Consider the following 24300-nt stretch of genomic DNA (forward strand, 5'->3'; position numbering starts at 1 on the left):
TCCCTTTGTTTTGTGCATGCTGCAAATAAAAGCATTGCAATTGAAGAACAATGGCTCAGTATGTCCTCTATTTAACATAGCATGCACTTTGAAGCATACAACACAAGGTTTACAAATATTCGTCAGGCCCAAGCAAACGGCATTCTGGATAGTCTTTGCAAATGTACTTTGCTTCTTTAACTTTCTATGTCAGAGATTTAATTGGTTGATCTCATAGATTTGTAGCATGCCCTCCTTAAATTCTTTGCAAATTCAAATGTACTTTGCTTCTCTAATTAGGTTTGGGTGTGTTGCCAAACCATTCAAGTTTCGGTCCAATGGAAGGTTAAGTCTCCAGTTCTGTACCATGCAAGGGTAGTGTACATTTGGCACTGTACATTGATGTTTAACCACGTTAGATGGAACCCCTAAATGTGTGGTCAAGCTCCACCTCTAGTACCATGGATGTTTTTAGATTTTGCTCCAATTTATCTCTAAATTGAACTTCTATGTAGAAATGGACATTTGGCAGTTCCTTTTGATCATAGCTTCAGTTAGTCAATACCTGTCTGGTGTGCTGCTCGTTGTGCTCCATGATCATATACAGGCATATAGCAATGCGCAGAAAAATGAACAATATTGTATTGTACCAGAATTTTTCTCCGTATGTTTTATCCTTGCGAGTATCTCTAAAAGATTAGCAAAAATAGCACATACATTCTGTCGGACAGATGTTTCTGGATACTCTTAATCGCAATAACCATTATTAAATTAGAGATGTCACCAGAGAAAATAGGCACACCCAACTTTTTTTGCTTGCATGACCAAGTATCCTTCTAGATTGAGACAAGAGGTGACTTCGATGGAAAAGGAACTTTACCATTCTTCTCTCTTCAGGTGTGTGTGTCTTCTCAAAAGCAAACTCAGAGTTGTGCAAGAAACATGCTATCATTTCTATTTCTTGCCACTTGTTAATCTTTGACAAGAATATACAACACCTGCTGAATAATGCACGGGTTGGTATGTTGGCGAACAGCTTGAAAATGTAGGTGTGAGAAAAACAATGCGATGTAAAAGCATTGCTTATAACCAAACCCCATGTAATTACATTACATACAATTGATTCATGTGCTATTTCATTCAGCTGCTGCAGACGCATCTGTGGCGATGAGAGCACATCAGCACAGTGAATCTCACTTGTTGGCGAATAGTCAGCTAAACCCAAGTTACATTTCTGTTGAAGCAAGTTACCCTCAAGTCCTCATTCCTCAACAGGCGACACCAGTAGCTGGTCCTTGTGAGGGCGATAAGAGCACAGCGCAAGGTGAAGAGCTGATCAACTGAAGATGATGGTCCCTGCAGCGAAGTAGTTCTGCGAAAGCAAGGAGATCCCTCTGCCAGAATCCCTGCTTCCCTTGGTCCGAAAACGGCATCAGCTTCCGTGTCGGTCGTATTCGCCGACTCACATGCTGCCTCAAGAGAAAACGAATTCGGAGTCCGTCGGCGTTTCCATATACTCAGCTGCCTCAAGAGAAAGACTCGGAGTCCGCTCACATGCTGGGTTGTGACGCCGACTCGGACTGCGCACCTGAAGAAGCCCCCAATAAAAACAGGAGGCAGGGGAGGCCGTTCTCCAACAAATCAACCCAAAAGCATAGCAGCGATCAGCCAACAATAGCAAGAGAGCCTTTCGAGAGGGGGGAAAAAACAATAGCAAGAGCCAAGAGAGAATCACCGGCCGGAGTAGCAACCATGAAGCGGATCACGTCGAAGCTGCACTTTCTCGCGGTCTTGCTCGCCATCTTGCTGCTACTGCCCTCGGCTGCCATGGCCGCCGTAGCCAAGGCCATCGACGGAAGCAAGACCCAGCGACTGCAGCTGCCCGACGATCTGGTCGGCCCTGAGAGCGTCGCGTTCGACGCGCACGGTGCCGGGCCCTATGTCAGCATCTCGGACGGCCGCGTCCTCAAGTATGGCGGCGAAGGTGTCGGGTGGAAGACGTTCGCGTACAGCCCCAGCTACACCAAGAACAAGTGCGACGAGTTCTCTGAGCTTCCGGCCGTCGCCACGGAGAGCTCGTGCGGCCGACCGCTTGGCCTGCGGTTCCACAACAACTCCGGGAACCTCTACATAGCCGATGCGTACATGGGGTTGATGCGCGTCGGGCCAAATGGCGGGGAGGCGACGGTGCTGGCGACGGAGGCGGGTGGTGCGCCACTGCGCTTCACGAACGGCGTGGACATCGACCAGGTCACTGGCGACGTCTACTTTACCGACAGTAGCAAGACATACACACGGGCGCAACATCAGATGGTCACCACGTCAGGAGACTCGACGGGACGCATCATGAAATATGACCCACGGACTAACCAAGTCACCGTGCTCCAATCCGGCGTGACATACCCCAACGGCATTGCCATCAGCGCCGATAGGACCCACCTTGTCGTCGCGCTTACGGGACCATGCAAGCTAATGAGATACTGGATTCGAGGGCCTAAGACCAACACGTCTGAGCCGTTCGCTGATCTCCCGGGATACCCGGACAATGTGAGGCCCGATGGCAAGGGAGGATACTGGGTAGCATTGCATCGCGAGAAGTACGAACTTCCGTTTGGTTTGGACAGACATTTACTCGCTATTAGGATCGACGCTGACGGTGAGATGCTGCAAGAGATGAAGGGACCCAAGAACGTGAGACCGACCGAGGTGGTGGAAAGACATGACGGCAAAATATATCTCGGATCGGTAGAGCTGTCATACGTCGGTATTGTTAGCACGTAGGAGTACATAGCTAGGTTTAGGACTTTATAAGATATAGTATTTGATCTTTTTAGGATGTTGCAGTAGCGTTCATGTACGTTCTTTCTTTGTGTGGGTCTTTATAATCAATAAAATGTTTTAGTTCTATGAATTATGAATTATGATATTTACACATGCATGGTCTGAATTGAAGTGTTTGACACGTTGACGGGATGATGAGAGAAGCCTGCCAATTAGCCGACTTCCTCACTGGCTCACTGCACGGCCTCTCTGCTGACCGACGACGACACTTGATCGGCCTGGACCTGGACACGGCCTAGCGCAGATTGCCACGGCCCAGGCAGCTGCCAAAGCCACCACCAAACCCGCGCACCAGTCTCGCTGAACCCAAGCCGTCAACTACGATCCCTGATCGGCTGATCGCCTGAGCGCGAGGCATGGTTATTGGATTATAATGCAGAAACATGTAGAAACTGCGGAACGAAGAAGTTTGTTAACAAAATTACTTCTGTCCAACTACCACACTAGACAGTACATACAAGAACATACGTACATTCCTAAGAACTCAATAAGAAGCCTGATCAAGATACGGTGGTGTTGGACACTTGACCACGCCTACTATATGTCAGCGAGATCAGGTGATCCCACGTACCACTAAAAATCAAAGCACCAAGCAAGAGCTATTTTACGGTATGACACTAATGTTCGAAAAGGACTTAGTGTACAAACATCCGACGGTCAAAATTAATTGTACACTACTGAAACCTTCACCTTTGGTATGGGTAGTGGCGAATGCTATATATCGCATATGCTGCAATTTCACCACTTGTCATCTTCTACGCCTTCATGTAGGAAGAACTGGTGCGTGCATGCAAGAGAAACAAAACTGATGATGTCTTCTCACATGCAAAAACGTTTGAAAATTAAAAAAACTATAAATCTTACCCTGAGCATCAAAATTAAATTCTGATTGCACCATTGGATTTTTGACAATAAAAGCTTCACAACAAGACCCCACTTGATTATATTTGGACGTATTTTTTTATTCATATTTTTTAATCAAGGTTGCATATTTTTTCTGAGACATGTATACGTGGAACAAATTACATAATAAAAATATATACCATTAAAACTACGGTGAATACTATTTATTTTCTTTTTTTTCTCCTTTTACTTATCCGGTCTCTAATATATTTGTTCCTGTTCTTGTTAGTTTGTATAATTTAGTTTCCGTGTATAAATATTTGTTCTATAAGATTGTCCAATTAGTTCCCAGTATATAAAATTTTGTTCCTTGAATTTGATGATTGGTTTCGGACTGAGTTCATATAATTTGTTCCAGACGTACAATTTTTTATTCCATAAATTTGTACAAATTGTTGGAGATCTATACATTTTTTCGTTCTATGTATTCATATAATTTGTTCAATCTGTAACTTCGTATAACTTGTTCTAGTTATACATATCATAAAAATATTTTCACCTTCATAAAAATATCTATAAATAAATTTCATCCAAACATAGTCGAGTGTGATCTTATTTTGAAGATTTCGTTGTAATAAGATTAATGATGCAATCGGAATTTAATTTAGATGCTCGATTTATGGGTTATGACTTTTTTAAACTTCAAAACTGCATGCACGTGGATGATGTCATCAAACTTGTCCTCGCTTGCATTCATGCATGCATGCAAGATTCTTTTTATTCTCTATAAAGATGGGCCTTATGGGCCAAATAAAAGTAGATATGTCATAAGTGCATGTGCTGCTCCAATCTTAAGGTGACATGTGCCGAATTTGTGGCCTTCAGTGATAACTAGTCGCACCGATAGTTAGTATACATGACTAATATAGATAGTATTAGGGTATCATGGTAAACGAACACAAATGACATAACTATAATTTTATTTTTGACACTAGCGTAAGGTAGCATAAAGTTTAAAAGACCATTCCATTTAAAATATCACTTTTTACAATGTAATAATTAGTAAATTAGAACGGTTAGATCTTATATATAATATATACCACTAACTAGCAATACGGCTTTTAGCATATCCACCTAGTCACGCGTCACGACCTGGCGAAATCTGACATGGAAACCGGTAACTAGTCTCACTCATCTCCATTTCTCCTCCTCCCAAATAAGGTAGTGTTGGATGCTTGGACTACACCTGTATAATAGCAGCAGGTGATCCCATTCTATCTCTTCGCTCAAGAAATCGAAACAAACGACGTTTTTAGCATGTATTTATCCACCTCGTCACGACCTAGGGATTGTCAATGACATGGAAATCCCTTTTCTTGCAGCGTCTGAGAGAGCATCGTCGGAGGCGTATGAAACATGTAAACTCCCAAAACGGTAGCTCGTCTCACTCATTATCTCCAGTTCTCCTCCTCCTCCCCCCAATCAGTTGCCGGCTTGAAGTGCAGTATCGCCTTTAATTTCCCCGTGTATTCAGGTAGCACTACAAATAGAGAGGATTCCCTGTCAGTCCATCGCAGAGGGAGACGCTCGCGGAAAAGAGGGAGAAGGAGGGAGAGAAAAAGGGAGGGAGGGAGAGAGGGTTCCTCGTCGCCGATCGCAGCATCAGATTGCTCTTCGTTCCTCACCGGCCGAGAGGTATGAAGAAATTACGCGTTGCGCTCGTTGTTCACTGTCTTGGCCTGCTGCTACGTACTTGCAGCACATGTTCTTTCATAAACCTCGCTCCGCAGCGTCGGCTCCTTTTCTTTTGCACCACGCTGGATCCCATCCTACCATCCACAGTTCGGGATGTGGCTTGGATTGGCACAACACTGCACACCGATCCGACGCTTGCCGGTCATCATCGATCGAGCTGTTGTTGTTCGTACGTCTCGCGCGCTTGCCGTCGATCGATCGGGTACATGCATGGCCATGTCGTCACGAACTTGCAACGAGTTCTAGTCCCCTCCTCTCGCCTACAGTAGTAGAGTCCATGTTCATGCCAATCCTTTGTAGTAAGATTAAGTTTCGCTATGATGATCTGGCGGAGGTGCCGTGGCCGGCGTGCTCCTCTTCAGCCTGTGCCGCGCCGCGTTGCAATTTTGACGGTCCATGCATACCTAGCTCCTGAGCCATTTGAGTTCTCGTTCCGATGACCGGCAGCGGCGCCGCTCGCCTCAGCTCGCGCGCACATGCGGCAGCTCCGGCGGCTGCCCGGTCAGGCGCTCACCGGTGGCGCAGTGCCGGCATGCTCCTCCTGAGTCGTTCGGGTGTCCGCGCGGCGGCTCCTCGATCCATGCCCCCTTTGATCCCTTCGATGCTTCGTGTTACGATCCGATTGGAATGCAATGGGGATTCCCACTGAATCACTGACGTAGGATAGATTTTCTCCAACATGCTAAGCTTTCTTCCATGTTTTGACGTTAGGCTATCCTAGGATATATATAGTTTTACCTCCATATGGCATATCCTAGCCTACGCCATTCAAATACACATAATTTTAGTTCGTTCAAACACGTAGGTTCATCAAGCTTGCTCTATCTCGGTACCCAAATCAGCAGTGCATTTCACTTTTGTTTTCTACCAAAATCAGTCTGGGAGTGTGGACTGCGGGCACTGGGCAGTGTCCCTGCTCTGCTCCCCTGCCTGCTCTGCTCCCCGGCGTCTCCCCTGCTTTCTGGATTGCAGGGAGCGAGAGCTGGAGGCAGAAGGCCACCGTCGCGCTGTACCGGAAGGCCACCAAGCAAGAAAACATGCATCGCTTGCCAATTGCAAGATTTGTACAAACAATCTGTATTATGGATGATTCCCTATTTCCAAATTGCAAGATCTGTACAAACGATCCATTCAGAGGGAAGAGAGAGGAAAAGAAGAGAAAAAAGAAAAACGCGTCACCGCGGGTTCCATATGTAAGGTGAAAAGGCTTTTACAGTTTCACAGTTGTTTTCAATCAAACGGCTTTCAGCTTTTTCATAGCTGACAGTTCACAACAGCTTTTTCACAGCTCACAGCCCACATCAGCTTTTTTCACAGCTCACAACCCAACCAAACACACCCTAAAGCCCCCGTTGGCCTCCTTACCTAGATATATAGCGAGTATTTGTGCTCTAAAACTTTAGTAGAATACATGGTTAAAGAAAATCATTTTGGTCTTCCAGTGCAAAGAAATTAATATTCTTGTAAATTTGAATATAATACATTATCATATATAGATATTGTTGTGCAATTTATGGAAATAAATTAGTAGTTATCTGATATATATGTATATATGGCTAAAGGAATGCATTATGCTGAACCAACCATAGAAGTAATTTTCCTCTAGATTTGAATACAATACATTAATAATAGATATATGCTACTATGCTCAATACTAAAATTTAAATAAGTTAGTACTCTGCCCGCCCAAAAAGAATGGTATTTTGGGATTTAAATTTTATCCTTAAAAAATGACATCCTAGGATTTAAATCTCGTTAAGATCAATAAACTATTGCCTGTTTCCAAGGCTTGACACTGATATGGTCATCCAGTCAGGTCTATATAGTTTAGATCCTAACAATGTAAAGAACTTCACATAGTAATTAAGTAGAAAATCATGGTGTAATTTTGACTCTAAACTTTATTAGGTGCGGACGTAGATAATTGCTCATCTTTTTTCATGCTAATCCTGACCTAGTAAATAGCCTGGTCCACCTGGACATCCCAAACTCGACCTATGCCAGATATTGTCAAACATTCTTACTATCACTTATCTGAGTGATTATAATTTCCAGACTAATTATAGTATCAGAGATGTGGAAATGAAGCTATCACGTTGCATACGAGAGGAGCACATGAGCCCAAGCGAGAAGGCCTATGCACGTGCTGCTCTTTGAAGCTGGTATGCATATTCATGCCTCTCCCCATCATCATTAGATTACCACGCACGTGTAAGAATAACCTCAGCAGATGCACGTGTGTGCAACTAATTCGCTAGTGGTCTCTTGCATCTTTCGATAAATAAACAGAAACAAAATGATAACATAATATAAAGTTTGTTTTATCGAACATGGATTTTTAGTAAATAATATTTCTAACCAGTACAACCTCCAGGGCCCCCATAGTAAAACATGTTATTCATAAATGGGCTCAGCTGATAACATTTCTTATGGGTCACATCAGCTTGAACACCAGCAGGCCATGGAGGGAGATCATAGCCTTGGCCATCATCGCTAACATACTGTACATCTTGATAAGTTGCAGAATTTCCTTCTGGCCACTGCCCATTCCCCATCGGCGGGCTGGAATCTCCTGAATAAGATCCTGTGTGACCACCCCAATTTATTTTATTTGCATGGCCCGCCAAACTGTTGAAAATACTCTTTGGCCAAAATCCCACGGGAGTAATGTTTTGGCCATCATGACCAAAGTATAACCACCAATTTCCATCATCCTTTTTCTGCAAAATAAATTGAAGCATTATCCTTAATATTATATGAAATAAACTCCACAAGCAACTACTAAGTAGGTCTTGTTCAAGTTCAATATAGGGGTTGTTTGATTGTTTTCGACATGAGTGACGCTCTATGTTGTCCCTTAATCGTCACTACACTAGTATACTACTAGTTTTGAAACTAATTTATCTTTCTCATGAAACATTAAAAATGATATTTTGAAACTTTAATCAAAATATAAGTACGGTACAGGTTTATTATGAGATTTGTATCTTTTGTTTCTCCATTTACTCCCCTGAACCATTTCACTTGGGCCACTCTAACCCCTAATGAGATTTGTATCTTTTGTTTCTCCGTTCACATATTGAATTGTAAGTTCAAATGTCATGAGCAGATAGAGAACATGGTGTTTATGTTAGAAAAATACATTAAAAATTTTTCAAAATTATTTTCATAGGTTAAAAATATATAATACAAACTTGATCCTAAAGATATGAAACTGTATGAAAACTAATTGTGAAAAATTTCTATAGTATTTCTCTAAATTATAGTCAACCTCATCCAGTCTTCGACTAATGCATGGTATTGTAGGCATTCTCAATGGAGAGGTTGAGTATGATTCGCTTGGACTGGATATCAGGGATTTTCGCACTGGTGCTACTGAGATGAGATGTGGAGAAACCTGTTAGAACAGAGGATGTAGAACAGTGGCAGCGTGCCTAGTCTCAGACGACGAGTTTCTAGCTACAGATGTATAAAATAATTACTAGTTACAGCACACGAATCCATGTGTAGAGATGTGTTCGTTACCATAGATTTTGGTGATGCAGGATCAAGGGCAGGGCCAAATCTGCTCGAAGGGGAGCAAAAATTTGGTGAAGAAGAAGAGGGCAAATTGTGGGGCTGATGGTTCATTCGTGTTTCAGTCCAACCGTTTTTTTGGTCATCTACAGGTATGAATTATTATTGTAAATTAACATATTTAATATAACTTCTAAGAAACAATTTTCTTTGTTATTAGTTTTAGCAAAAAAAACATGGAACAAATGGGCAGATCAACAATAATTATCCCATATCTTTATTCTCTCAAAAAACATACAAAATAATTACATACAGATAATACATGCATGTGCCATCAAAAGTATTTTACTTTAGCTTTTGTTTACCATCCTGGAGAGGTACCCAAATTCAAAGCTATTTCTCGGTAACTTTCCAAAAACACTTTTCCAAGAACCGTAAAAAATATTATTTTTTTCTCGAATATGCAGGAGAACTGCATATCATTGCATTAAGATAGGAGAAAGATCAAAATAGTATACAACGTGTGCGCGCACACACACTTGCCCCGAAGGCCAAAAAATATTGTTCTACTTACATGGTATCTTTCTGCTGAATGGTCGAGTGCTTCATCTTTGATCGGCACCAAGCTCCCATTAGATGATACCTATTCTTTGAATTGCATGCGCATGAAAAGTTGTGGGTTCTCTTTTCGCGACCATGCCTTGGCACGTATTTCATTAGCGTTGGAAGAGAGAAGAACAAAGTACAGAGTTGAGTTACAAGTGGTCATCTAGAGAGATTGACCTTACGAGCACAAAGATGATGTAGCAACTCCTTTGAAACAGAAGATGGAGAGTAGCATAGCACGCCAGACGAATCTCCACATATTTTCCCACAAGAATCCTTCTTCACTATATATATGACGGGAAGTTCTAACCCTTTATATATAGATGACATATTGGTGCTCGAATACTTAAATGGATATAGATGGCTAAAGAAAATAATTCTAATAAACCAAACCAAAGCGATTAATATTATTGTAAATTTGGATATGACACATAAATCATAGGTACAGCATTTAATAATTCTCTAATATATAAATATGGCTAAAGGAATGCCTTGTCCTGAATTAATGCATAGAAGTAATTATTCCTCTAGATTTGAATAGGATACATCATATATTGTAGATACATACTATGCTTAGTGATATAAATGAAATAAACTAGTACTGTTCTAAGAGATAGATATAAGTAACATGGATGGATTCTATATGCTCAATCAAAGCACATCAGTTAACTATTCCTACATTTTTATATGGGAAAATCCTTTCTACGCCCGCACGTGTAGCTACTCCCACCTGCGTATCTCATGGTGCAGGACGTATCCGACCCAAAGAAGAGTATGTACTCCCTCCGTATAGGAAAAGGAAGTCGTTTTGGACAGCAACACGGTCTCCAAAGCATTACTTTGACTCCTTGTTTTTATAAAAATATTTATCCAAAAGTGATATATGTATATTTTTATGAAAGTATTTTTCAAGACAAATCTATTTATATGGCTTCCACATTTCCAAACTCAACAACTTAAAAGTTATTCATGATTTATATTCCCAATATTTGACCCAAACCTTGTCCAAAACGACTTCCTTTTTCTATACGGAGGGAGTACGTGGACGTATCCGACCTAAGCAGCTGTTTTTTTTCAATCATCGGCTCCCGCATTGTTAGGTTTGAAGCTACATACCATCAATGACCTATTGCCGGTTTCCAGGTCCAGCTAGATACTGATCCTGCCATCCAGAGACGATTCTATCTAGTTCAGTCCCAGAGAATGCGAAGAACAGATTAAGTAGAAAACTATGGTATCATTCTGACCTAAACTTGATTAGTCACAGATGTTGGTTCATCTGGATATATACGACGCGGTTTCTCGGGCTAACCGGCCGGCAAAACAGTTTGAGTAACTGTAGCATTTTCCCCTCTTAATGAAACATGCATGTGGTCAGGCACGTTCTAAAATTAAAGTAAGTAACTGCACCATTAATTTTGAGTAACCATATACTTTCCTGTGAGTAAACTTATAATAGCGGCCATCTTATCTTCATACAGGAACTCCAAGAGATTGTCATAGTCATGGGCGACAGGAAATGTGAATTGTCATAATCTAGAGCCAGTAATCAACCCAACCAAGGTCTTGGATCTGGAGCCAATTTTTTTTTCTTCCAAATAGTGACTTCTTGAGTTCAATAACTCACGGTAAACCATGAGTTTTCGAAATCATGCATCCCAATCTTAAGGAAGTGCACTAGTAGGTTCTTTTGTATCACTTTTGGATAGTCATCGAATTGTCGAACCTTTGAGCAGCGGATCGACCGCCGCATTCCCTCTCCTGTTCTCATAGCTGGATAATAGCGCGCGGCAACAAAAAATCCAGCATCGTTTCTGATCTCATTCACGTACACAGCCAGTTGCTTGCTTGCGACGACCATGCCGCTGCATGAAGAATATGGACCGGATGTTTAGAGTAGTCAGTAAGCAAACACTGCCTGAAGTAAGTTTACAGAGCTACATGCTGTCTTGCTGCATTGGCGCAAATATCCAGCGAGTGAATGACTGCTGGGCATTTCAGACTCGTTTAAACAGAGGTCAGTAGTCTTAGTAACGCTGCACACACACACGGGTAAAATAGTGTATGTAAACCAAACCAACGGCGTCGTCGTCGGCGTCTTAGTGCCTCTCCGCAGTTTCTAAGCGAAAGCGAAGGTATGCCGAGATGTAGTAGGCGATTCCGCACTGACACTTTGTGGGACACAATCATTTCAATTCGGACGAGCTGTCTATTCACAAGTTGCAAAATAGACGTGGTCTCAGCATCGAATCCCACCCACAGTTGCACACCGTTGTCTGGACAAAGTTGGCGGGTGGGTGGCGGCCTAATCCCGTGGAAGATAAATCCAATGCTCCCATTTGCCGCGACAATGGCGAAGCGTTGTTTGATGCACCAGCACTTGTCAACAACGCTGACTGGCCCTCTGGCGACTCGTTATGATGAGCCATTGGTAATTTCAGGACCGAAGAGTGATCCTACGTACATATACCTTGGAGTCCAACTTACCTAACTCTTATCCCTGATAACGTGAGGCAGTTTTTGGAGGGACTCGTATCCTGAAAAGCTTCTGTAACCAAATACACGTACGAATAATCAAGTCAACCTGGATTTGGATCAGTGGGCACACATGTCAATTGTCAAGGAGTGGTGGACACGCATGGACACCATGCCGGAAGTTCCCCGAAAAGGACTGCGGTCCCTCCTCCTGCTCATCTGCTGGCAGCTGTGGCTAGAAAGAAACGCTAGAACGTTTCAAAGAACCGAGCGTGCTACCCGTGTTCTGCTATCACAAATTAAGGACGAAGCTCGTACCTGGGAGAGTGCCGGCGCGAAACACCTGGTAGCCTTGTTTGAGGGGGCATAGCCTTATACAGTGTACATAGTGCAGGCGGATGCTTTGCTGGCACCGTGTTTTTCTTTTCCCCTATTTTTTAAACACCTGTAAATCTCTCCTATATTAATAGAAATGGTACAATCCATGCCGTTCCTTAAAAAAAAATACACGTACGACTATAGGCGCATCATGCCTGTTAACTCGATAGCAGCAGACGGTGGTTCATCTGGATGGACCGGCCTCCGATCAACAACTTCCCCAGTATCCCGTGTAAGCAAGGGGGAAGATGACAGGTCGCCAAGAATTAGCAGCAGATGTCCCTCGTCAAAACTTCAAGCCAGTAGTCTGTAAAATAGAAAGAGATTTGTTCCACTTAGGCTGCTACGCCTACAACAATAATGACTGGGGAGCTAGGAAATAGCATGATGCTGATAAGCCCAACATCATTGGAATACAGTAACAGCAAACTGAAAACAAAAGAGGGTACATCATGGGCCAACTGAAAGTATGTTCACCATAACATTTGTTTAGAAAACGTAAATACATCCGGCCTCTACGATCAACACGCAACCAAGTTATTACAGAATCTTCATCTCAGTTGTTGATTAAAAAATAAAAAGAGAAAATAATTATAAGCAATATTTAATATTGCTTATCCATCCATTTTTACGAAAACTTTCCAAAGCCTCCGTTGCTCTACTATTGAACGGACGGTCTCCCTTATGTCCTCACACCACGTTAATAAATCGCGATCAATATGTTCCCCCGAAAGTAACCTCCAAAGCGACGAATGCAGATCACCCACGAGCAGTCGAGCATGAACAGGGGATGCTGAAACACCATATGGATCTCCACGACAACACATTCAAGAAGAACAAGATGCCAATGACTCCATCATCATCGGCCCAGTATTAGACTAGGTTTACACCTGAAGAATCAAAACATCGCTATACGGGGGAGGTGCAAATAAAGTCGCCTCCAAGGGGGTAGTGGTACCCACCAGCATCACCGACCATGCTTTCACCCCTCCACCATACCATGTCAACAACAGCCTAAGCAAAAATGTACTCACCGAGCTGCTGACGGTGCTGAACACGCTCGCAACTGCCGGCCATCATTATCGAGAGCCAGCTGCTGCCGCCATGAACTCACGCCTATTGCGCTAGGGCTAAGGCGCCGGCCCAGCAAGGCCTAGATGCACGTGTCGCGTCATCGCGACACCACACCAAGCCCACCATGCCGCCGGACTGTCACAGTCGGAAGGGTGCCGGTCGTCAGATCCGACCCTCGGCGCATGGAATCCACCGCCTAGAGGCTAATATCTCTGGAGATGTTCGAAAAAATAATATCTCTGGAGTGAAAATCTACACTTCAGAAGATCCCCGGGGGAGGGGGAACGTGAAGGAGAGGCTCCCCGCGTGCCGTCAGCCTCAGGAGAACCCAAGCAGCCACATATCCAGGGATCTCCGAGGAACCCATCGTCGGATCCGGTCACGTTGGCCACGAATCTGGGCCACCATCACCGCTCCACGCCAAGGGGAAGCACCAGGGATGCTGCTGCACCACGAACACCCGCATCGGATGACCTGTGGAAGATCCACAGCGACACAACGATGCGCGGCCAGCGAGAGCACCGGTATGAGATGCCCGATCCGGCAGTAGTCCACAACCTCACAACGCCACAACATGCAGATGCTAAAACTTTTCGTGCGAGAGTGTTGCAAATGGAACTCCTTAACTGTAAGGTTTAATAGATATAAGAGAAAGCTAAAGAAAATCAGCATCTAATCACAGCCTTGATCGTGCCACTGATCGATGACAGCAGCCTTGTGGGGTTCTGAAGCCTGAACCCTTCGGCCCAGGATTCTTTCATCCTAGGACGCACCAGACCATAAAATAGAGGGGGAAATGAACCAAATTTGGTGGATATGCATGGTAGAAAGAAACCTGCAAACTGCCATGTGCTAATATGTTAAAAGGTTTCACCTCTATGTGTAACGCTGCACTGTCCGAGTACCTCCAGCGTTGGATGGAGAGATGGCAATCTTGGGGGGGAAAAGAAACTACACACACCAATGACATATGGTAACAGCTTACAATGATGGTAGTGGATAAAAGAAATGGGAGCACCAGAAACAAAATCCAGAGTCTCAACAGTCAAAATCAAACAAGATCAAACAATAAAAGGTCTGAGCACCACAAGAGCACCAGGGGGGGATCATCTCCAATGTGGATGCATCAGTGGAGATTGTACGTCACATAAGCAGTGTGGTGTCCTCCAGGTGCCCAGGTTGGTGTGTTAAACTGCCTCCGATCCACAGCCATCTTAGAACACTGCATTCCAAGTTTCCAACACTCTTCATGGTCTCAACTCTACTTGTACATTCTCAATGTGCTTTATCTTGCTCCAATCATCTCCTGACTCACTACATCTTTGCTTAAGCCTCTTTGTGCATTGTGATAGTGTCAAGGTATGCAAAGAGGTCAGCCTCTCAATGCACGGAGGCAAAGTTTTCATCCAGTAGGTCTCTACTTTGAGCTCACGGAGAGAGGCCATATCTCCCAACCAATCTGGCAGTCCATCGATGCCCCTACAGTTCAATATCTCTAGCTTCCTGAGGGATTTCCAGCCTAGAATGCACTGTGGCAAAGGTACAGGATCGATGCAACTGTCAACAGTTAATTCTTCAATGTCAAGCAGTTGAAGAGAATCGGAGTCAGAATATATATTTTCGAAGTACTTGATTTCCATTTTGGATGATAAAGCAGATGTTGATAGCCCCATGACTTGGTAGAATGATGGCCAATTGAATAAGAATGGATATTGTTTAATTCCAGATATGATATACCTGGCACTCCAAGGGATTGATGGTTCGAATCTTACGTTCAAACAACAGTCTATCTCTAAATATTGAAGTCTAGGAAATAATGTGCGCTGGTAGGAGGATTCCCTGCCAGTATCACTGTGCCTTCCTTCCTGCTCTCTTTGAAATATGTTCTTATCATCCTTCTGCTCAATACAATGCGATGTCGATGTTTCCCACAGTAACTTCCCTACTCTTACTATTGTAACTCTTCTGAGATTTTTCACTGGCTGTGTGCTCAAGATGCATATTGATGATTTGGCATATAGGTCCAGTACCTCTGGCCTATACTTCATGACCTCAAACACCGAGACAGACGAGATATACAAGTCTTCAAGAGATTGTAAATAATCTAGATGGAGGTGACCAGATTGAACATTGAAAAGCTCCAACCTTACAAGATTTGGTAGCAAACGTAACCAGTTAGGATAATCACCACCAACATAGTTCTTTATGCAAAGCCTTTTAAGGTTTTGATGAGGCTGGAGCTCTTCTAACGCGACCTTGTTGGACACTGGATTGAACCACTCCAAACTAAATTGGAGCTCACTCCACTCCAAACTTAAAAATTGGAGCTCCTCTTTTTGCGCCAATTCAATTATGTTTGCTTCTGAGCTTGATAGATATTCGAGATGTTCAATATTAAGTTCAATAAGCTGGTGACTTGTAGTCTTTTGCAGAATAGCCATGTCGTTTGATGAATCAATGGCGAAACTAGTGCCCTGCAAGTTTACAAAAACACAGAAAATCAAAAATAAAACATTCTGCTTTAGTCAAGATAAACATTCTGCTTTACTATATAAAACCATCTCTAGGTGCAAACATGCAGCTTAGAGCATCTCCACATCTAATAAATATTTCCAAATAACTAGTTAATAGGGACATCCTAATATCTCTTTCATTGTTATTGGGAGAGTTGCTTTTGTAACCTCATCCCAATCCAACTACCGAGTTGGGAGAGTCACAACTCCTCCTTTATTTGGGGAGAGTTAGGGTGAATTATTTGTCGAATAATTATTGGAAAAAGGGAAAGGTAAAGGGAGTGTGTTATAGCACTATTTTTTTCACGAACTCTCTCAATATGGTAGATGTATTGAGGAATAGGGATCTGCTGGAGATACTCTTAGATGTAAACCATTGGACAATTGAATGCTGGATGAGGCTTATGGAAACAGAGCCATTCAAGGATCCCTACCTAACTCTAACCAATCACGGATATGCACAGAAGATATGCTGGCAACAGATCCTATCAGTAAGTTTTTTTCAAAAAAAAAAACATACCCTACCACGTACACAGCACAAAAATACAATTCTAAAAAAAATTGATGTTCGCCTGGTATATCCCAAAAATTATAGGTCATTTTGGTATTTCTAGGTTTATGATTTTTTGTTGTGCACCTAGATATATATTATATCTAGATACATATTAGAAGCTATGAATCTAAAAATGTCAAAACAACAAATAATTTGGGATGGAGGGAGTATTTTAATTTGGAGAATCAGGTCTACTATAAGTGCCACAATTAAGCAAGGTAGTGGCATATCAAACAATAAATTAAATATTTATGTTAGAAAGGGATTCCATTAATTCATTCATATATACGATATTCACTCCCTAGAATTAATGAAAATACAGTAATAAATCACATGCCTGCATGATAGATTGAGCCTCTTGTTATGCAACCGTAATTTATAGTATACATTGTAGAACAAAACAGTAATAATTAAAAACAGTGCATATTACCTCATGTGCATCTACATGTTTGATGTGTTTAATCTTGTCGTAGTCCTCTCCTAAACGGCTGCAGCATTCACGCAGTTTGTAATTGCACTTCTTAAGGGTTAATGTCTTCAAGGAGGTTACATTCTTGATGGAGTGAGGCAAACGCTGCAGTTTGGCAGAATGAACTTCTAGCTCCTCCAGAGACGCCAGATCCCCCAACCAATCTGGAAGTGCTGCAAAATTACAACTGTCCAATATCTGCAAGCTCCTAAGGGAGTGGCAGCTCCGAATGATCTCCGGCAAGGTGATCAGATCACTGTCAGATTTAATAGTTAAATTCCTCAAGTCGGTGCTGTATTGGAGAAATTCTGAAGCGTGAGAGAAGCCAAAGATATTTGGTTCCACTTCAAGTCTAAAAAGGTGTGAAGATCCAACGAGTATCCCGGGTGATAGTTCTACCTCACTGCATGATGCAACTATACGCCCTATGTATCCTTGAAAAGCTGAACCGTGAATCAACCTAGGGCATCCCGTAACAACGAGGTGTGCAAGGCGTGGAAATATTTCATCTCCTTGCACCTTCTGTTCATCATCATCCCAAGACATCTCTCCAGCAGATAGCTCCAAGTTCGTGGACAACACCTCCAAATTCTCCATCTTATTAATACAAAGTTCCCTTAATTTCCTGAATGGGTCCCTGCCTCCATAAAAACTAGTATCCACTTCTCGAATATTAGGCATATCTGAAATGTGCAGTTCTTCAAGGTTTGCTAACTGTCCTAGTGAAGGGAGGCGTGCGCACCTTGGCATGCCCATCAGCTCTATCTTCACAAGATTTGGAAGATAGAGATTTGGATCGCTCATCCAGCCACAAAATGTGGCATCTCGATAACCTTCTATTTGAAGTGTTGATAGGTTAGGATGAGGATGGAGTCTTTGGAGAACTGAAGAATCATCAGCTCTGGAGAATTTTTTGCTCAGATTAAGATATACATTGTTAGGCCTATCGTCTGATCCAGATAAACCATTGCTGGAATAAGAGTTTGCGTCATGGGACCATACCAATCTCAGCGTGCGCAGCTGGTCATATGTAGCCAACTCTCCAAGGCCAACTTCATCAGCGTTATTCACCTTCTCAAGATTTGAAATAAATAGGTCTGTGATTCCAAAGTCTGTATTTTGACGGAGGAGGAGAAAATCACTTTCTTGTACTGCAAAATATATTCCCTGTGAAGGAAGAGACAGAGTTAGACTATTACCAAATGCAACGAAAATATTTATGCATCCATTCTGTTCTAGATAAGAATTAGAAAATGTCCATTGTAAAAGAGGAGTAACGAAGCACAGCCAAGAGAAATTACCTCATTTATCTTGATGCATTGAATGTGAGGAATAGCCTTTAGGATTTCAGCTTTGTCTGTGTGCAAGAAATTCTCAGGAGATGACAAAGTTAGCTTCGCCAAACGAGCCATGCACCTCAATGCATTAAAACGGTGAAACTTCTCGAGGCAATCAATTTCAAGCTCATGTACTGATCGAATGCCAGGCAGTCTCCAAAAATCAAACCTCTTACAGTTCGATATCTTGAGTTTTTGGATGGTTTGTTCAATGACTAAATCACCACTATTAATACGTGTCAACGTGGGGATTGAATCACCACGATTAATACGTGTCAATGTGGGGATTATTGACGACTCGTTGATGAAGAACTCCTTGCTGTTGGGGATTCTTGGTTCTAGTTTCAGATAATTGCAGTGTTCTATCTTCAGATAGCAAAGCGGAGGGAATTCTTCTTTGGCTGGACGTAGTGCGGAAGAAGATACAGGAACGTGTGTTATCAGTGTTCTCTTTTTAGTCACTCCCAGTAATGTCCTTCTCATTACTGTAAACTTTGCTTTTCCTTTTCCTCGGGAAGGATCACCAGACTGCATCCTGAACATTTCAAGCCTCTTGAATTCTTCTGAAGGATCTAATTCCATGTCATGTATCTCTTCGCAGATTCTATTTGTTCTCAAAGCCGAACCATCTTGGCAAAACCGCAAGGTGCATCCGGATGCTAGTTCAACAAGCGACAGTCGCTTTAGGTTTCTGCATGGTGCTAAACATGCTTCCATAAATTTAGGCATATTACGAATTTCAAGCTCCTCTAAGTTTGATAGATTTCCTAGAGTTGGAAGCTGGTCACACTCTACGAGATCAGACAATACCAGTTTCACCAGATTTGGGAGTGTAGAACATATCTCCCTCATCCAACTAGGAAACATACTGTAATTATAGCCCTTTATAGTGAGATGCTTTAAAGCTGGATGAGGCTTCAAATTTTCTAGCACATCCATTGTCGTCACTTTGGGTTCCTCTGACCATTCTAATAAGGACCACTCCAAACTCAAAGAAGCAAGCCGATGTCTCCTTCCCAGTTGCACCCCCTTTGCTTCCTCTGCAGACTTCACAACCTCAAGGCATTTGATATTTAGTTCACTGTTTGTAGAATCAAGGATATTCTGTAGAAGGATAATGTTGCTGCAATCACCACTGCTGCCACTTTCTGAGACCACAAAATCCGGTAGGGTTAGTAGGTCACTGGAGATGCCTTCCTTTGAGAACAGTGACATCCCTCCAACTGAAAGGTACTCAAGACGATGCATGTTTTTCAATGTGTCATGCAGCATTTTCAGGCTCAACTCCTCACCAGAATAATCAGAGGAATGCTGTGTAGAGGAACTTGGAGCTTCAGAATCTTTTCTTACATCAAATCCTGATAATGCTGATAGGTTTAGGTACTCCAAATTTACAAATTTACCAAGAAAGTAGATAATTTTCGGAATGCAAGGACAGCCAGATAAATTCAGAAATCGGAGTTTCTTTAGTCTGTCACAAGATTCAGAAAGATCAAAAAGCGCCGCACAATCAGATAAATCCAAAATCTCCAGGTTCATGCAGCCATCGTTGCCCACACAAAATTCAGGAAGTGTCTCAAGGCAAGTACAACCAGACATATTAAGATAAAGAAGTCCCTTCATTCTCTTGAATGACAGGGTACGCAGTTGCTTAAGCTGGCAGCAGGAGGACAGATTCAGATGTTCCAAATTTTTCAGTAGACTGAAAGAGTCTGGAAGCATCTCAAGCTTTGAACAACATGATAAGTTCAAGAACGAAAGCTTTTGCAGCTCCCCAAATTGTGAAGGTAGCTTTTGTAGGCTGGTACATCCTGATAGATCAAGATGTTCCAGGACTTGGAGTCTGTGAATGGGACCTGGAAGCTCACTAAGATTCGAGCAGCCATGTAGATCCAAATAGTGTAGCTTCTGAAAGTCACAAATGGAAGTGGAACTATGGAGCCTTACTTTTTTAGAAAAGGAGCTATGGAGCTTTTTGAGGCTGGTATTTTCTGAAAGATTTAAAAACTGCAGGTGGTGCAAGTTTTCCATAGAACTGGGTAGCTCGACAGTTTGCATGCGTGGGAAGTCCAATACACGCAGCCATTTAGTTTTTGAAAAGGCACCCTTCGAAGGCTGACATCCTGTGCAGCCACTAAAATGAGCAGCCCTTGCTTTGAAAGGCATATCTTTGCATTTTGGGTACTGACCTTTGAAATTCAACAACAACGTGTATCGATAGTTGTCCTTTTTAGGACCGAAGCTTCCTTTTTCGCCATCACAGATGGCAACTTCCTCAATAGCAACTGACCTAGCAAGTTCATGAACTAAATCGTGCATTTTGAATAATACATTATGAGGGTTATTAAGCTTGGAGTATCTTGCAGAAATCTGAAAAGCAAATTTGCAGGTCGATTAGTAGTGCACTAGATATTTTTTTCAAGGACTCAGCGGTAGGTCAAAAGAAAAAAATATATATAAAAGAGCATGTCAATTTCACATTTAGAAACGAGATTGAGTAAAAACTACATGATTGTATAATATCACCTTCAGCACAAATTGTGATATTTCAAGATTTTAAAGAAAATTATACACGAGTTGTGCACAATGGAATTGACGTAACAGTTTTTTTTTTCAAAACCAGGAATGGAGCAGAAAAAAAGGTGAAAATAAGTGAGTCAATTTCAGGTAAAAGGGTGGTTGAGTGAATCAATAGAAACTTTTGGGGATTAAATTGATTGAGAAAGATCATTTTACCATCGACTTGGTTGTCTTTGCATAACTGCCACGGGAGAGAACATTGTTTGCTAGTTGCCATTTTGAACCCTTTACACGCTCTTTCGCTGATCTGGCATTGCCACACGAGACGGGTAACATGTGACAGACTGCCCTGCCCCTCCCTAACACTGCCTTAGATATCCCTGGCCGGCTGCCTGAACTGATTTGGACTGGGCCACGTTGGTCTGTGCAGCACGCCCCACGCCACTCCCACCATGCAAAGATGAGGCGTAGCAACCGAATGCATCCACAGCAGTGGAGTGCCCTCCCGCTGCAGCCATAGTTGCATTCTCTGAAGCAAGCTGGCAGGCTTCCCCACCACCCCAACGTCCCGCATGGAGATGCTAGACCAGTCAAAGGGAGTGCAAAGGGTTTAAAATTGCAACGAATGAACATTATTTTCTCTCCAGTAGCAATTGTGTCAAGACAACAAAGTTGACGTTTCTTCTATCTGAAATAAAAGAACACTGCCGATTTATTTATTGCTATATCCAATTTATAGAATTGATATACCATTTAATTGATATCTTTTGGTCAAAATGAAACGCATAATATGCATCCACCTTTCAGCTTCAGAATTTTACTGGATAGAGATGCATGATCTAGGCTATTAAGTAGTGACTCATAAAAGCTAAATCTTGTAACCAATGGTGGGTCAATAATGATCATTTTTGTATATATGTATCGACTGTTGTAAAAAAGTGAGTACCTTTTCCTATGCAGTAACCTTCTGCTCCTAAAGAATGCCGGGTTTGTTTTAATTATTGCAATTACTATTCACTTGGTAACTTAACTCACTGTCTTGGCAATGTTGCAGAGCTTAAGCCAACAATACAACTCAGCCCTTTTTGCACAGATTCCATGACCTTATGCAGAGAAAACTCGACTTAAAACAAAACTTAGGCTATGTTACTAGTAATTTGCAACCCAGGGAGTTTACTTGTCATGTTTATTTGCTTGGTTGATTTCAGTAAGCATAAAACTGGCAACTTTAGAAATAATGTTCGTGTCACTATATTTATCTTTCAAATAACGTTGACTCAAATATTTATAAGGTGTTAGAATTGAGGAACCAAGCCAACCATGTTCGAATGATTCCTCGTAGGATCACTCCATGAATTTTACACCGCGATCGATATGCTTGTGCGAAATGAAGTGGATTATTCAAAACTAGAATCAAAGGATTTATGACTATCTCATTCTTCAAACCAAACATTATATTGAATTAGTAGTAGATGAACACCATATTCTGAATTAAGATTAAAATACTAATAAATCATGCGAGAAATGACAGCACAACTCGATAGAAGGAAAAGAGTTAACTGTACCAAGCCTGTGTATATAATATAACTCACCGAGATAGAGGCACTTGTAGCCTCCAGGAATGACATCTGACAAAGTTCTTGTAGGTATTCCTCAGCACGATGTGTGGTCAGAACAAATCTCAGAGCAATCCACTTGTGAATCAGTTCTCTCTTCTCTATGACGAAGCCTTTTGGGAAGGCAGAAAAGTATACAAAGCAAGGTCTCAGATAATATGGCATGTGGTAGTAACTAATCTTCAAGGATGGTAATATTGCCGTAGATGTTGTTCCAGTCGTTGGATCGCGTTCCTGTTCCCACAGGTCACTCTTCAGCGTTTCTTCCCACTTGTGCATCGGCATATCTAGCAGACGATCCCCAAGAGATTTGACTGCCAAAGGCACTCCATCGCATTTCTTTACTATTTTCTCCCCCATATGTACCTTTGCCATTTCAGATTCTTTAATTCCATTTGGAAATGCCTTAGCTTTGAACAGCTTCCAGCAGTCATCGTACGGCAAGGCACCCAATTTGAATGGCAACTCTCGATTCATCCGCTTAGCAACCTGTTCACTTCGAGTGGTCACAATTATCTTTCTGCCTGGTGCGCCACCTTTCAACATCGCTTTTATCTTTTGCAATTGTCCTGTGTTTTCTTCCCATAAGTCATCTAAAACAATAAGATACTTCTTTCCACGGAGGATCATCTCCACGCGCATCTGCACGGAGGACAAGTCATACTGGTTACTCTGTCCATCTACTTGGGAGATAATTGATCGACCAATCTTTTCATCGCTAAAACTTGTGGAGACATAAACCCAAATCTGGATATCAAAATCTCTCTTAGTTGTATTGTCGTCGAAAACCATTTGGGCGAGAGTGGTTTTACCCAGACCACCAAAGCCATATATAGGGATGATGGTGTGCTTGCAATCTTCTTGCAGCAACTTCATCAACTCTACCTTGTCCTTGTCCCTCCCAAGTATACCTTCTACAAGGCAAGGGCCTGTAGCCCGAGTCTGGATCACGTCCTGGTCGTCAGAGCTTGTGTCCACCATCAAGTCGAACCGCCTCAGCTTTTCTATGTTGTCCAATCTTTGTTTCATGGCCTTCAACTTGCTAGACATGTTTAGCCGCAACTTCAGAGGAATGGAGATCTGCAAATCCATGTCGTGAATAAGAAAAAGGACGAGAAATGGAAATGGACATATCGACGTCAAACACACTCGAGACCTACCGTTGTAGATTTGTTATTCTGAGAGCCATCTTTATTACTCAGGATATCTCCTTCAAATTCCATAATAATGTCCTCCATGTCATAGGCTGCTGCCTTTAGCTCCCTCATCCAGACGCAGACGTCACCATCTTTCATCAACCGCTTCTCCACCCTAACCATGCTATTTTGGATGGCATCCACAGTATCCTTGAGGCCTTTGAGCTCATCACCTAGCTTCAGCTGCGAGGCGATCGCCTCCCAGATGGCACTACCTAGCATGCCGCCGACCTGCTTCAATGCGGCCGAGGCGAGAAACTCCCCTACCCCCACCATGTGGCTGAAGGGGACGCCAATCACACAGTGTGATGAGTGCTTGACATCAGGCCGGGTGAGGAACAGTCCAAGAGAAAAACTGGAGAAGACACAGCGAGAAATTGTCAGTCTCTCTCTGCTTTTGACCTGAAAATCACAACCCTTGCAGCAAACTCTGTATCAAGGACAGGCAGGAAATATTTACAAGCAAGGAGGAAAAGGGCAATTATTTCAGTCAGAATTGAGACAAATAATAGCACCCGAGGTGCGCTTTAGATCGTACTCTGTTTCAATTAAACTGACTCGAGATGGAAACCCCAATTCGGATGCGAAGTGGAAGGAAAGAAAGGTGATTAGTTCTCAGCTTTTACCGT

The 24300-nt window shown here is 42.5% G+C and overlaps 2 protein-coding genes across 2 annotated transcripts; one reads left to right on the top strand and one right to left on the bottom strand.

Moving 5' to 3' along the window:
• The first annotated feature begins 1501 nt into the window (after window positions 1-1501).
• On the top strand, window positions 1502-3088 carry LOC117852862 (protein STRICTOSIDINE SYNTHASE-LIKE 10). Its single transcript, XM_034735142.2, has one exon. The coding sequence runs from the start codon at window positions 1534-1536 to the stop codon at window positions 2758-2760; it is 1227 nt and encodes a 408-aa protein (XP_034591033.1). The 5' UTR covers window positions 1502-1533; the 3' UTR covers window positions 2761-3088.
• Window positions 3089-14714: 11626 nt separating this feature from the next.
• LOC117853962 (uncharacterized) lies at window positions 14715-23947 on the bottom strand. The gene is made up of 5 exons (XM_072293470.1): window positions 23636-23947; window positions 22452-23555; window positions 19366-20709; window positions 16964-18169; window positions 14715-15941 (listed from the first exon to the last, which is right to left on the bottom strand). Exons 1-5 carry the CDS (start codon window positions 23945-23947, stop codon window positions 14715-14717), a joined length of 5193 nt encoding a protein of 1730 aa, XP_072149571.1.
• Between the last annotated feature and the right edge of the window lie 353 nt (window positions 23948-24300).

The sequence above is a fragment of the Setaria viridis genome, chromosome 4 (genome assembly GCF_005286985.2).
Source record: "Setaria viridis chromosome 4, Setaria_viridis_v4.0, whole genome shotgun sequence".
In the NCBI taxonomy this organism is placed as follows: Eukaryota; Viridiplantae; Streptophyta; class Magnoliopsida; order Poales; family Poaceae; genus Setaria; species Setaria viridis.